The sequence below is a fragment of the Nothobranchius furzeri genome, chromosome 4 (assembly GCF_043380555.1).
Source record: "Nothobranchius furzeri strain GRZ-AD chromosome 4, NfurGRZ-RIMD1, whole genome shotgun sequence".
NCBI classification, from domain to species: Eukaryota; Metazoa; Chordata; class Actinopteri; order Cyprinodontiformes; family Nothobranchiidae; genus Nothobranchius; species Nothobranchius furzeri.
In genome coordinates, this window is record NC_091744.1 from 19411844 (window position 1) to 19427011 (window position 15168).

The 15168-nt window shown below is 38.4% G+C and overlaps 2 protein-coding genes across 3 annotated transcripts; one reads left to right on the forward strand and one right to left on the reverse strand.

Annotated features, from left to right (window-relative positions):
* The first annotated feature begins 921 nt into the window (after window positions 1-921).
* LOC129164280 (uncharacterized) lies at window positions 922-7569 on the forward strand. Of its 2 annotated transcripts, XM_070550178.1 has the most exons (13): window positions 922-1909; window positions 2497-2593; window positions 2735-2915; window positions 2988-3264; window positions 3345-3522; window positions 3600-3664; window positions 3744-3930; window positions 4010-4258; window positions 4719-4890; window positions 5001-5149; window positions 5226-5401; window positions 5475-5632; window positions 5709-7569. In XM_070550178.1, exons 1-11 carry the CDS (start codon window positions 1601-1603, stop codon window positions 5387-5389), a joined length of 2028 nt encoding a protein of 675 aa, XP_070406279.1. In that variant the 5' UTR covers window positions 922-1600; the 3' UTR covers window positions 5390-5401; window positions 5475-5632; window positions 5709-7569. The 2 variants fall into 2 exon arrangements, with proteins under 2 accessions (XP_070406279.1, XP_070406278.1); XM_070550177.1 differs by having other exon boundaries at window positions 5226-5632.
* On the reverse strand, window positions 5736-7302 carry LOC129164281 (P2X purinoceptor 7-like). The gene is made up of 4 exons (XM_054743809.2): window positions 6944-7302; window positions 6805-6871; window positions 6527-6678; window positions 5736-6462 (listed from the first exon to the last, which is right to left on the reverse strand). Exons 1-4 carry the CDS (start codon window positions 7156-7158, stop codon window positions 6303-6305), a joined length of 594 nt encoding a protein of 197 aa, XP_054599784.1. The 5' UTR covers window positions 7159-7302; the 3' UTR covers window positions 5736-6302.
* Window positions 7570-15168: the final 7599 nt, after the last annotated feature.

Below are 15168 nucleotides of genomic sequence, written 5' to 3' on the forward strand. Positions count from 1 at the left end.
TTAATTGAAATGCATAATGCTCAAGTTTATTTATTTAGTATTAATATAGTTACTCTAAATTAATAAGGAGGGTATGTATTTCAAATACATAAATAATATTGTTTGAATAGCATAAAAATTAGGTTACCTATGATGGATAAATAGCATACATTTGAATTACATGTCATTTATACTTGTGCAATCAACCAAAACATTCAAAATTCATCATATTTAATAAATTTTTTCCATTTAGTACAAACAATAATGATGTTTAAGAACATTCAGATCACCTTGTTGATTAAACAACTTTATTAGCATTAAAGCCCCTCAACATCCATGACATGAAACTCAAAGGACAAAACGTATGTTTGTGGATATCCTTTGAATTTTTTTAAAATGATTAATGCATGTACAAATACTTCCACCTTTCTAATCCATCTCACTCCTCTCCATTCCCCCTCCGCCTACTTTTTCTCCATCCATGAGCGACTAAACTGTAGAAATAATCTAATGAATTAAACATGAGGAAAAAAACAAAGTTACAAAAAATCTGGAAAATGTCAGATAATTCAGCTCATCAGAGCAAAGTGCTAAACTGGCCAGCTACACCACACATACTGTCAACTTGTGGTCTTTCAGGCTGTTCAGTTTTGTTTAGCTGCTTTGTTTTGTCTGTTGCAATACTGCAACATAGGGCCTCATTATGAATGTACACGTCAAGCTTTTATTTAAATACATAACGAAAACATCAATTGAACATCTACCCTATATCTTAAAGTGATTTTTCCATCATATTTTGTATTTCAATGAAGGTTTGACAGTTTTACATTCAAAATAAGTCAATATGTTTAACTGAAGCCATAGTTTCTATTCAATATTAAAAAACAGGCTTTGGTATGATCGGGCGCACTTTTTTAGAACAAATATCTTTGTAACACTTAAAGAGCAAGTAACGTCTAAATTAACTTTTTTTTGCTGATGAACTGTATAAATGAGTGTCTAATAGTGTTTTAAATGTGTGTATTCATTATTTTAGCATTTTGGTGCATTTTCTTTAAAAATTAATTTTTCAGCCTAAAAACCACAGTAATGCGCCACCTTCAGCTTAAAACACAGAATTTGACACATTTTGAATAAATTTTAGCCAATGGCTAAAGAGTAAGATACTACGTAAACCAGTAGAGTACTACGTAGCAGCTCTTGTGCCAAAGTTATAAAGCAACGAGAGTCTCGGCCACGCCCTGTGGCGAGTTGGGAGTTGGATTTGCAAGCGAGTGTAGGACGGTTAGCGGTAGTTCAGCATTAGCATATATCATTAGCATATTCTAGTCTTTAGCATAGCTTTTAGTGTTATACATACTTATTTAGTGTTAGCTTGGCTGTTAGATATTGTAGTTTAGTTAGTGTTTAGCTGTTAGTTTTATTAGGAAAGTAATTCAGGTTTAGTGTTCCATATCGTTAGCATATATCATTAGCATATTCTAGTCTTTAGCATAGCTTTTAGTGTTATACATACTTATTTAGTGTTAGCTTGGCTGTTAGATATTGTAGTTTAGTTAGTGTTTAGCTGTTAGTTTTATTAGGAAAGTAATTCAGGTTTAGTGTTCCATATCGTGTTAGTATGGTTAAAAGGTGTAGTGTAGCTGGTTGTGGTGGCTCTGTGGGGTTGCACTCCTTTCCACTGGACTTAGAAATTAGGCGCCAGTGGTTGCGCGCAATCGGTGTACTGGAAAACAGTCAGCTCCCGCCTGGTGCTGTAGTCTGCAACCAGCATTTTACCCGCGATTCCTTCGCCAACATGATGGAGTTTGAACTGGGTTATTCTGCACGTCTCCGTTTGAAGAGGGAGGCCGTGCCCACCGTGGCTCTTCCACGAATTAGATGCAGCCCACCGACTCTGCTCCCCCACCATGGCGGGCTCCAGTCTGAGGTGAGTAAGCTAAATAAAAGTTAGCATCTTCTAAAGACAATTTCCTACCTAAATGCAAAGTTTGAGAGACGTGGTTCACTCCATTTAGCTAATATCAGCCTGCACTGCCTTCGGGCTAATTTGTCAAGTTCACAAAATGTGGAACGGGATGTAAGGTTAGAATCAGCGGCGAATCGGAACATTTCTCAAAGCCCTGGCCGACAAAAAAGGTCCACTTGACTATTTCTGTCAGGCTCGGAGAAAATTCGGGTTGTTTTTGTGTCAGTCGGTAATTCAGCAACAGTGGCTCTAACGCAGCACTAGTTGACAGACATCATTACAGCGTGAAATCCAGCTTTACACCAAAGCCTAACCCGGTTCTGTGAGGAATTCTGTTCAGGAGGTCGCATTTCAGGTTCTTCACATCATCTGTGACTGACTTTGACATTATAATAACGATCACACACTAGGAATGTTATAAAGCGCCTATATATATATATATATATATATATATATATATATATATATATATATATTGGACAGTTTCTTTTGTATATTATATGACTTTATAAACTCCAACAACAATGTGCTTCTATTTTTTGTTTCAGGCTAAATCTACCCAAGACGTTGGCTGTCAGACTGATTTAGTAATCTGCAAAAATGCACTTGTCCAGGCTCATGTAAAGCCTTATCGACGTAGCAAAGGTGAATTATTTTTAATAATCTTCTATGTAAACATTTTATTATTACCTTCTAGTTTTAATTTGTTTTACAGATTATTGTTACACATGATTTTATGCTATTTTAAACATTTATAAATGTGCTGCTTCTTTGTATTTTACATAGCCACACAGTTTAGAGCTCCCAGCCGCAGTGTGTCTTGTGACACAGGTACCGTGACGGAAATTCATCTTCCACAAAGTCCCAGAGCTGCGTCCACACCCCTGAAAAGACCACGATATGAGGTGTCTGTTGTTGATCCCAGCTTCCACCTCAATGACAGTGCAAGCTCAGTGAACTGTTCAAGGTAAAAAAAAATTATAACATTTTAGAATTTTTTAGTTATGACCATATATATAAATGTATGTGTTCTATACAGCTCTTTCACTGAGGTCCATCCACAAAAGGACAAGAAGTACATTGTTCATGAGAAACAGTTGCTGGGGCTGTTCAGAAGGTGTCCCGTTTGTACCGGTCGTTGTGTTGTGAACACGACAACAGTCGGCACACTGCTCCGTGTGACACAACGGTGTTCATGCTGTGAGCACTACAATGAGTGGTCCAGTCAGCCTATGGTGAACAGCATCCCAGCAGGAAACCTCCAGCTCTGTGCTGCTGTCCTTTTCACAGGCTCATCATTTAGCCAGATTTCTAAGGTATAGGCCAAAACTGTTTAGGTTAGTTTTGATAAGGTCTGTGCGTCTCTCATTTCATGTCGTAACTTTTCATATTTTAGTTCCTGGGTGCCTTCAATGTGCAGGGACTGTCCAAGCAGTCATTCTGTCGGCATCAGGCAAAGCTCTTAATTCCAACAGTGAGCTGGCAGTGGCAGCTAGAGCAAGCTGATATCATCCAGGAGGCTACTGAATCTGGACCTGTGACTCTTGGTGGTGACATGCGAGCTGATTCACCTGGTGAATACGTTTAAATTTATTTATTTTATTCCTTTGCTATCAAATGTAAATTAAGTAATAACTTGCATTTCTTGAAGGACACTCAGCCAAATATGGCATGGATCTCAAAAGAAACAAAGTTATTGATATCCAACTTGTACAGGTACAACATTACCTGATGATTCCAAAACATTTAATGGTTAATTATTCACAGATCAATGGAGAATTATGTTTATTTTCAGAGCAATGAAGTTGGGAATAGTGTGCGAATGGAGAAGGAGGGATTTGTGAGAAGTCTGAGCACACTTTTGGAGAGGGGGGTCGATGTGCAGCAAGTCGTGACTGACCGCCACACAGGAGTGCAGAAGTATTTGAGGGAGGAAAAAAAGGAAATCAGTCACTACTTTGACCCCTGGCACATGGGAAAAGGTAATCTTTGGGGATGTACATAGTGAATATTACAGGATTTTTTTTTCTATTTTAAATGTGGGTCTATTTGGCTCTCCAGGAATTGGTAAGAAAATCGAAGAGCTGGGGAAGAGAAAGACGACCCAGGATGTGAGACTGTGGAAGCAAAGTGTGGTGAACCACCTCTACTGGTCAGCATCCAGTTCCTCCTCAGGACAGGAGGCAGTTGCAAAGTGGACTTCAGTTGCCAACCACATCCAAAATGTGCACAGCCATGACAACGCCCTGTTCCCTAGCTGTCTGCATGCACCTCTGGATGGAGAACAGGCAAGACAGTGGCTCAAACCAAGTAAGTGTAGCATGTACTCATTACAGCTGAGCCTTTACTGTTTGGTTTATTTACATTTAAAACACGTCACCCCACAACAGAATATTTGTCTTCACCTCCTTCAACATGGAGAAATATTTTTTGAGCATGTGAGTAACAGACATCACATGTAGCTGCTAAGGTCACACACCACCATTTGGCCAACAGCAATTAATTACTAAGAATAAAATGCTGTGCAGAAATTTAAACACACGAGTGCACCACACAACTCATGGTTTTAGGCAGAACAGCCATAATTGACATAATATGTACTAAAATGCCGTAAGTAATGACCACACCTGTCTACAGCACTATTAGTCACTCTTTCATACATTTGTCATCTAAAAATGTCAGCTATGGGTAACTTTTTCTCAATGGAAATAATAGCAACATTCTAAAGTTGATCAAATTGTAATTTTTGTAATTAACATTTTCTACGTAGGCACAGCATCATGTGAGAAGCTCACTGCCATTCTGTTAGCTCCACGGTTTGTGAAGGACGTAGAGAAGATAAGCCCTCAGTACCACACATCCACCTTGGAGGCTTTCCACAGTCTCATCATCAGATTTACTCCAAAAAGTCAAGTCTTCTCCTTCAAAGGAATGCTGTCTAGGTAATGAATACAACAAATGTTCAAATTAATGCCTCTAATTGTTCAAATTTTAGCATGAAATGTAGAATTTTGCCTCAAATCTACATGGTTTGTTTATTTGATTATTTCAGATTACAAATTGCTGCAATGCACTATAATGAAAATGCAGCACGCTCACATGCAGCAACAGCAACTGGTGAGCTGAGATATGCTGTAGTGTACCCAAAGTACAAACGTGGAGACTACACAGTGAGAGCCCTGAAGACCAATCCAACCTCATGTATGTCATATATTGTATGATAAAACCAAAATGATGGTCATGGAGAGCTATTGTAATACTGAAAACCCTTTTCCAGTATATGTGCACAAGCTTATGGACCTGCTGTTCGACTCTGTGGTGGTGGATCCTCTCCCATATCAGGAGTACTCGGACAAAATTACGGTTCCAGAACCGCTCTGTGCCCAGTTCCAAAGACCAGATAAACGGGATGCTGTGAGCAGGCACAGGTCCAGGTTTTAAAGTGCACGTCAGGTGAGCTACACAGGAGATTGTAATTATTAGTTAGTACTCTACTCTGTGTGGTTTCTCCTTTTCTCCTCCTCAGCCAGGCTGCACACCACTGTACGACAGAGGAGTTACCTGTCGTCATTATGGATCTTTATGCTCATCCACTCGTGACTCATGCTGTCCACCTCCCAGATGTCTATTGATCTCTACAACCTTTCTGCTCTGTGGCTCCCATACAACTTGAAAATCTTGGCCGTATGTAACATAGCAAAACTCACCAGTCTTGCTTTTGTAAGTCATACTAGTCATACTAATATTCCTTTTTCCTCAGAGCCTCCTGATCTTGTAACAGAAAAACCTGTGCTCCCGGGATCCATCTCCACGTTTGTCATCACAGTGAAAGCTACCTCCAGTCTAAGGAACCTATGAAACATCACTGTTGGCCCAACCTCTCCTCACATGGCTCCAGAATCTCTGCTTGTGGTTTAGAGTTTTGTCAAAAATCTTGAAAGTTATGATCAGATTGTTATCTAACATTGTCTTAGTAGTAGCTATAATAAATGTTATCTTTAAAGCGCAATTGTGTCTTTTTAAATACAATTATATTGATATTTTGATGTGTATAAATACATATATCACATTTATTATCATTCATTTTTACCTAATTGAACCTGCTCTAGAATAGACTTCATTAATCACACAGGGTGTAAACTCACTTGTTACAGCAGCATTAATTAACCCCGAATTAGAACCTTACTGTTGTAAGAGCTCATTTGAAAGTATGTGGCTATATGTGTGTATATATAAATAATGTCAAAGTGTAAAGAAGTGCATTTACCGTTTTGTGATTTATGCAGCTTTTTATGGACAGGAATCAATACAGGAAATATATATTATAACATTTATTTAATCAAAAAAATATATATTAGTTCAGAGGAGGGAGGAATCCTTTGTATGCACCGTCTTCTGGGAACTCCTGCCTTATTCTGGAGACAGCGCATGACGGGATCACAACACGAACGTGCTGTCCCAGGTAACCCCAACACCACCTGACCACATTCCGGTACGCCAGATGTCTGTAACAGCTGAGAAAGAGGTGGTATGAGTTATAAAGTATTCATAAAAAAAGTAATTTGACAGTTGTCTTACCTGTTGAGCGTAGTCTCCTGCATCTCCCCATAGAGTTGCAGAAAGGTGCCATAAACTGCCTGCAACACGTAGGGATTCAGAGCAACAGCCTCAAAACCAGGATGCTCTGTTATGCAGGAGGTTACACCCACCTGCTGACACCTGAGCATTACCTATGACAAAGAACAACTGATATCAGGTCTATAAGAGTTCAATATTAGTATGATGTTAGTGATTGTGTAACAAATGTGTACATTACAGAATGCTTTTCTCATGGTGGGGTACTTTTATTTTTATACCTTGGGCGTTTCTCTGCAGCACACATTTTCTCTGGCAGACAATGATGTGCAGTGGCCGCAGGTGCACCTGTCGAGGCAGTCATACAATATTACTTTTAGCTAAGCTAAATATAGCTAGCTGTGGCTAAAAGCTACTTACCACTCAGAGACTGGACCCATTCGATGCCTTGATACTCCTGCTGGCTCGACTCCAGGGGCCTCTGACAACTCACGAGCTAGTGGCTCAAAAAGATACGGTTCAGGACCGCTTGCTTCCCCCAATAAGCCCTCCTCCCTATCCTCTGGGGAAGAAGGTGGGGAAAAGTCCTCCACCTCGAATGACTGCTCTGAGCTAGTGTCGCTCTCCGTCGCCATCTGTATTCAAATTTCAGTATGTCAATCACGGCCGTAGCTCCGCCTTCTCGGTCTTACAGGAAACGCCTCTTTGGGCCGCATTTTTCAAATATGAAATGTGGGTGGAGTAAGACTCTGAGGAGGCTGTTACCACTACTTTAACTAGTGTCGATTGAATTTACCGTAAATCCTCTAATACAGGCCGGTATTCAATTAAAGGCCGGTGTCGGTACAGTATCTGCTCGGGTGCAAGATCGGCTCGGGGTCCTTCGACTGCCGATGACGTCAAAGTACGGCAAACCCACTCGGACAAAATACACTACACATCTATACTGTTGGAAAGAATTTAGCAGTTTCGTTATTAAAATAATGTTTCTTAAGACGTAAGTTTGTGTTTATAATAGTATTTGTAAAATAAAACACTATATTTGATTCATGTTGAACTCCTCTTTGAGCACATCCCTTGAAGGATCATAGGTATTAGCAACACCTGTGAAATTGTATTTGCAGGAAAGAAGTGTGTCCCGTTTATTGAAGTATTTGTGTTGAGTTTTTGACGTCTTGTCCATGCGTAGTTCAGTTACGCTCATAGCTGCTAGCCAAAACTCTGGAGTTAAAAGTTTTCTGGCTTTACTAAAATACCTGTCTGTACTTATTTGATTGATGGTAGTTTTACTTTCTATTAGACTCCAAATGTAATCATTTGCCACGTTTCTAATTCATAATTTGTAATAATGTAATCGGCGATATTAGCATTAGCATTCCTATGGGTTTTTCCATGTATATTAGCATTGCGCTAACCACTCGCTGCCAAATTGCAGCCTTTGCCATTAGAAAATCTCCTTTTGTCACATCACAATTTAATTGCACATGCAGTTAATCGTTCAGCCCTAATATACTTGCAGCTCTATGCTAAAAGTGTATTTTCAAAGAGGTAATGATGGATTTCTTTGTAAAAGTTGTCCATCTTTCCAATAGAAAAAATTTGCCTGGACCAACGTCACGTGATAACAACGTTACGTGATTACGTAATTCCGTAAGGTTCATGTTCAGCCAATCAACTACTTAGACGTCATCGGCAGTCGACGGACCCGAGCCGATCTTGCACCCGAGCAGATACTGTACCGACACCGGGTCTCCAATTTTGGCCGGTGTCGGAGTCAGCGGAGGTAAATAATGGCCGGTCTCTTATTGTGGCCGGGTGGAATGTGGTGACAAGCAAGTATGAGCGTCCCAGCGGCAGGGTTACAGTCCCCAAATCAACCAGGAGGTGGCAGTAGAGGTTCACGCAGACCTTTATTGGGGTTATTCTTCAATGCTTTGTAACGCTACAGACACGATCCTCTATCACGCTCCTACCACACAGAGTCACGGTGTCAGTTAACCATGCTAATTCAACCCCTCCACAGAACACATCACCTTCCCTGTGGCTTACATAACACTCACACAACACGCAAATCAGCACATAGGAACTAGCAGAACGATAGGAAACACATATAACACAATACCCAGAATGCACCTGGCTTACAACCCCAGCCAGGTCATTACACTATCAAGTTCAAAGAGAATGTGCTGATTATGCTGCAGAACGCTCTGGGGAGCAGCAGCAGGGGGTGTATGAACTAGTCAACTTCACTATACAGTAATCCCTCGCTACTTCGCGGTTCGTTCATCGCGGATTCGCTGCTTCGCGGATTTTTTCTTTGGAGCATTTTTCAGGGGGAATTCGCAGATTCGCGGTATTTTTCACTGATTCGCGGTATTTTTCTATGCGAAATATCAAGAAATTCTTGTTTTTTTCATCAATTTCATCATAAAATGCACTTTTTGTAATAAAACTAAAAAAAAAACAAGTAAAAAAAATTTTTTTTCTTGAGTTTTACCCACAAAAAGAGAATGTGATCATACGATAATTCCATAGAGAGCGTGGTTTCACAGACGCGGAAGTGAGAGCGTCGGTGAAATGCCGGCTGATCGGGGGGGGGCGAAAGATGGCGCTCTGAGTAGCATGTCCGTCTAGGAGCTCTCACTGTTTCCCTCGAAATTGCAAAGTAAATAGCCTTTTTACTCTCATTCAGTTGGCTAAAATATTGTCGCTTGAGGAGTGAAGTCATCTTATGCATTTATGAGCTTAAAGGATCACGCTTACTGTGTGGAAATGTCGGGTGAAAAGTCCGTGAGCGGGAGCAAACGTGTTGCGCCGCCGACTACTCCTAACAAGCCTCAGGTGCAGTCCAAGAAGAAAAATAGGACAGAGGAGGATAAAGAAACGGAAGATGGGGACTCTACACTGATAAAGATTCTAAATGCGGTAACCAACCTGTCTGACAGATTTGATATGCAAGAAAACAAGCTGGAAAGTTTAGCCACCAAGATGGAGGAACAGCATAGCATGCTAACGGAGCTAAAGAAAGAAGTCGCGGAGAATAAGTGCAAAACAACGCTGCTGGAAAGTGAACTGGTTAAAGTACGAGAGGAGTTGCTTGCAACAAAAGAAAAGTGTAAGGAACAAGAACGATATAAGAGGAGATGGAACCTACGACTTAAGGGTGTAAGTGAAAAAGACAACGAAGACATAAAAGGCACGGTAACTGCTATTCTGAACAAAATCGCCCCGGGAGTCCCGTGGAGCTTCCAGGATATGGTGGACACGGTGCATCGTATCGGGAAAAAAGATGCTCTCCATACAAGGCAAGTAATTATTCAGTTCGTGAAGAGAGAGTGCAGAGACCTCATCTGGAAGCTTTCCAAGAACTGTGATGTATGCAAGAAAAATGGTCTAAGATTTGCAGAAGATCTGATTCAGGAAGACAGAGAAGCGAGAAGGCTGCTGTGGCCGAAGGTGAAGGAGGCACGGGAGAAGAACAAGAGAGCATACTTCAGAGGACCGTTTGCATTTATTGAAAACACCCAGATCTTCCCCTGAAGAAGGAGATGGGGACGGCTTTCCGAATGAGTGGCGAAGTCATTTAGAGGGACAGTTCTACTAGTCACTAAGCTAGTTTTCTTTGGTGAAATCTTACATTCCTGTTATATCTAATTTAGGGTTTGTTTGTTGTTTATCTATTTATTTGTTTGTTTTTTTCACGTTTTTGCTTTTTGGGTTTAGATCTGTTTTGAATTCCTTATGAGTTCAAGAATATCTCTTATTTCATTAAACGCAAGAGGACTAAAGGACATTACCAAAAGAAAGGCATTATTTCTATTCTGTAAGGAACAAAAAGCACAAGTTATATTTCTTCAAGAGACTCATTCGTGTGAAGACGACAAGGCGTTTTGGAAGACTCAATGGGGAGACAGCATCCTTCTTAGTCATGGATCCAACAAATCTGGAGGGGTGGCGATCTGTTTTAACAACTATCCGGGTAAGCTTGTGGAATATAAAGCAGACTCAAAGGGTCATTGGATAGTTGCTGTTTTGAATTGTGAGGGTGTTTTGTGGATTATTTGTAATGTTTACGGATATAATTTGATTACAGAAAACAAAATATTCTTAAATGAAATTTCAAAAATTATTGGAGAATCTAAAGTTAAATATCCAACAGATAATATATTGGTTGGTGGGGACTTTAACTGTGTTCCTGATGAATGGATGGATAGATATCCCACTAAATTCTCTACACATGTTTATAATCCAACATTGAGAAGTTTTTGTGTAAACAACTCGCTATCAGACGCTTGGAGACATATTAACCCGTGTGTTAGACAATTTTCATGGATACGTACAAATGGTAATAATAAGTCAAGAATTGATTTATGGCTAGTATCTCAAGCTATTTTAGACCAGATCTCTCTTGCTGAAATATCGGCAGCCCCTGTTACGGATCATTGTGTAGTTTCTATAAACTTAATTCCTAAGACAGGAAATATAAGTAGAAACGGATACTGGAAATTTAATGCGTTATTTTTGAATGATGAGGAATACTGTAAAATGATTAAGAAACTATTATTGTCTGTCATAGAAAATCCTCATCTTGATTCTGCAGGGAAGAAATGGGAATTTTTCAAATATGAAGTCAGAAAATATTCTATTAATTATGGTAAAGAAAGGAGGAAAAACAATAAAGAAACAGAAAGACAATTGTTTAGGGATTTGAATAAACTTTGCGGAGATTGTACACTTTCAGATACGAATAGAGAGAAATTTAAAACTTCAATCAAAACTGGACGAGCTTTATTTAAATAAGGCTAAAGGAGCTTTCATTCGGTCAAGGGCAAAATGGATAGAAGATGGAGAGAGGAATAGCTCATATTTTAGTAAATTAGAGAAAAATAGACAGACAAAAAATGCGATAAATTCACTAAATATTAATGGTAAGTTAATTAAAGATCAAAGAGAAATTTCAGTCAGTATTTATAATTTTTACCATCAGTTATACTCTTCTCACTTTAAAGAATTGGATTCCATAAAATTCTTAAACTACATTGAAAGGTTTATCCCTCAAATTAATTTAGAATTTAAAGAAGAATGTGATATGGATTTGAATATTTCTGAACTTGACAAGGTGATTCAAAAGGTAGCACTGGGTAAGTCTCCTGGCCAGGACGGTCTAACCACAAACTTTTATAAATTCTTTTGGAAAGATATTAGAGAGCTACTATTTGAAGTTTTACAAGAATGTATTCGGAATAATTCACTCTTAACTACGATGAAACAAGGAGTAATAATACTGATACCTAAACCCAACAAAGATAAATCTAATATTGATAACTTAAGACCTATTACATTGCTGAATGTGGACTATAAATTATTCACTCATACACTGGCTAACAGATTAAAAAATGGAATAAATGATTTCATTAGTGAAACTCAATCAGGTTTTCTTCCAAATAGACATATTCATGACAACATCCGTCTGATTCTTGATTTATTAGATTATGAAAATTTGGTAGAAGAGGATGGGGCTATACTGTTCTTAGATTTTTATAAAGCTTTTGATAGCCTCGAACATCATTTTATTATAAAGTCACTTCAGCACTTTGGATTTGGTAAAAAATTCATTGATATTATTACATTCCTATACAAAGATATATCGAGTGCAGTTCTTCTTTCTTCGGGTACGACAACCAGATTTCCAGTTAATAGAGGAGTTAGACAAGGAGATCCTATTAGTCCACTTCTTTTTATTATAGCAACAGAAATGCTGACTTTACTAATTCAAAATGACCAATCAATTAAACCGTTAACAGTGGCAGGACACTCGCTTAAAATAATTCAACTAGCAGATGATACTGCATTATTGTTGAATAGTACCAAGGAAATTCCTAATGCCATGAAAACGCTGTCTTTGTTCTCACAAGCCTCAGGTTTAAGGTTGAACGCTAACAAATGTGAAATATTAACAATTCATGATACTGAGGAGTTTCATATTTGCGATATCCCTATTAAGAATGAAATTAAGTATTTGGGTATGAAGATTAATAAAATCTTTAAGGAGAGAGTGGATAACAATATTCAACCGATAATTAATAAAAATCAAAAGATTCTAAATAGTTGGCTCCAAAGAAATATATCAATTTTTGGTAGAATACTTTTAACAAAAATGGAGAGTATATCTAGATTAATCTATCCTGCTTTTTCAGTAGCTATCCCTGACCAATATGTTAAGAGAATAAATAAAACACAATATGATTTTATTTGGAATAATAAACAACATTTGATTAGGAAAAACGATCTAGTAAAACCTATAGAAGAAGGAGGTCTGAAAGTCATTGACTTTGAAGTAATGAATGGAGTTATTAAATTACAATGGCTAAAAAAAATTTTAATTAAGAAAGATTCTATCTGGTTTTGTATTCTTTCATTTCTGTTTGAGAAGATTGGAGGTATAGATTTTCTGTTAAAATGTGATTTTGATCCTCTTAAATTACCCATCAAACTTTCTAACTATATTAAACAAGTGTTGATGTACTGGAAAATGATCTACTCGCACAACTTTAGCCCACATTCCTCCTCTATATGGAATAACAGATTTGTTCTGTATAAACGGAAATCAATGTATTATAAAAGCTGGATGGATAAAGGAGTTTGGGCCATAATGCAGCTGATGGACAGTAAGGGTAAGTTTCTGGAGCATACTGAGTTCAAAATTAAGTATAATATAGACTGTTCTGTAGTGGAATACTCTAGAGTTATAAAGGCTATTTCTCCAGCTGTTGGCCAGATGGTCAGTCAAAGTATTCAACATGGAACAAATACACCTAAGCTTCCCAAATTATCTATAGGTGATTTGAGTTTTACAGACCGTAGATGTAATAACTCTTACCTAAGAGCAGTCTTGTCAAACAAGTTATTCCCTATTCCTGTCAGAAGGAAAGTTCTTTCTCCGATTTTCTCAATTATAGATACTAAAGTCATAAGAACAGAGTTTCTTTCTTACCCTCTTCTCCCCAAAATGAAGGAAGTTCACTTTAAAACAATTAATAATATATATCCATGTAAAGAATTTTTAAATATCAGATTTAATATACAAGATAATTTATGTGTCCTATGTAATAGTGAAATTGAAACTCAGAAACACCTTTTCTATGATTGCAGATCGGTAAATACATTTTGGTCAGATTTATACAATTGGCTTTTATTCAAAAAGAGTTACAATATCCCCTTATTCACATATAATACTATTCAATTTGGGTGTATAGAAAAAAAAATCAGATTCAATTCGTTGTTAACAATTTGATAATTTTTGGGAAATTTTTTATTCACAAATGTCGTTTCATGAAAGTGAAGCCAAACTTTCCTTTTTTCCAAAACGATTTTATGCTATTTTGCAAATCTCTTAAAAAAGTAAAGTCTGTACAGGCTGCTACACTTGTCAGATTTAGTGAAGATCCTGTGAACTAAGGTCCTCTGCCTTTAAATATGTATTTTTATTATTGTGTTATTATTAGTAGTATTAATATTAATATTGTATTTATTTTATTTTTATTTCTTTATAGTGTCTTGTTAATCTTATAACTCCGGTTGTTTCTGCTGATTAGAATATTTCTAATGGTCAAGTTATAAGGTTTTGGGTTATCTACTGAATTGTTCTTTTTGTTTTTGTTGAGTTTTTGGTTGTTGTTACAATGTAATGTGATTGATGTTCAATAAAAAAAAAAAAAAAAAAAAAAAAAAACAGACTGTTAAAAAAAAAAAAAAAAAAAAAAATGCCGGCTGATCTAGGAAACCCCCGAGCGTTCGAGCGTCAACGAAGTGACACGGAAATGCCGGGCTTTCCAGAAGTAAGTACGATAACTTACTATGAGCTGATAGTTCGTTGGATTGATCGGTAGGTTGGAAACTCTGATCATGAATCTGAAGAAACGATGACTGAGGGGTGAGCTGGAAAGGCGACTTCCGTTTATAGCCGCGGTTTGTGACGTAGGTGCAACGTAGAGGGAATCCCCGCGAGGGGCATGCTGGGAGTCCCTACTTCGCGGATTTTCACCTATCTGGAACGCATCTACCGCGATAAACGAGGGATTACTGTAGTGACTTTTTACGCCTGTCATCGACTAGTCGCTGTCACGTGATAATGACCGGCAAGATGCAGCCCTCGGAAAAGACAGCAGCCTGCTATCAGCAGGTGACAAGCTCCTGATTTCGCTGCTGTGGAGCGGGGCGCTGCGCGCATCACCTTGTCCTCCGACGCACTGATCACTGATACGGCCACCAAACAGCGAGCGCTCCGCTGTTTTTGCGGTCGGTAGATCTTTTAGAACTGCAGTTCAAAGGTAACTCATGAGGTGAATATATATGAACCCAGGTAGCAGTTTTTCTTTAGGATTGAGAGGAGATGCAGGAAGATAATAAACAGACAGGACAGAAAAATAGTCAAATAAAAACAAGTTAGTTTTTGTACCTGGTGGTTGCAACAAACAGTCACCATTGAAGGTAATCAAAAGTGGAACAGAAAATGAAATAATTATTTTAATGTTTAGAGCAGCAGGAACTCCGAGAGGCTGCAGGCGCATCAGTGAGTTTGCTGCTGCTGCGCAGGGGGAGGGGGGAGAGGGCTGAAGCAGGGGGAGGGGGGAGATGGCTGAAGC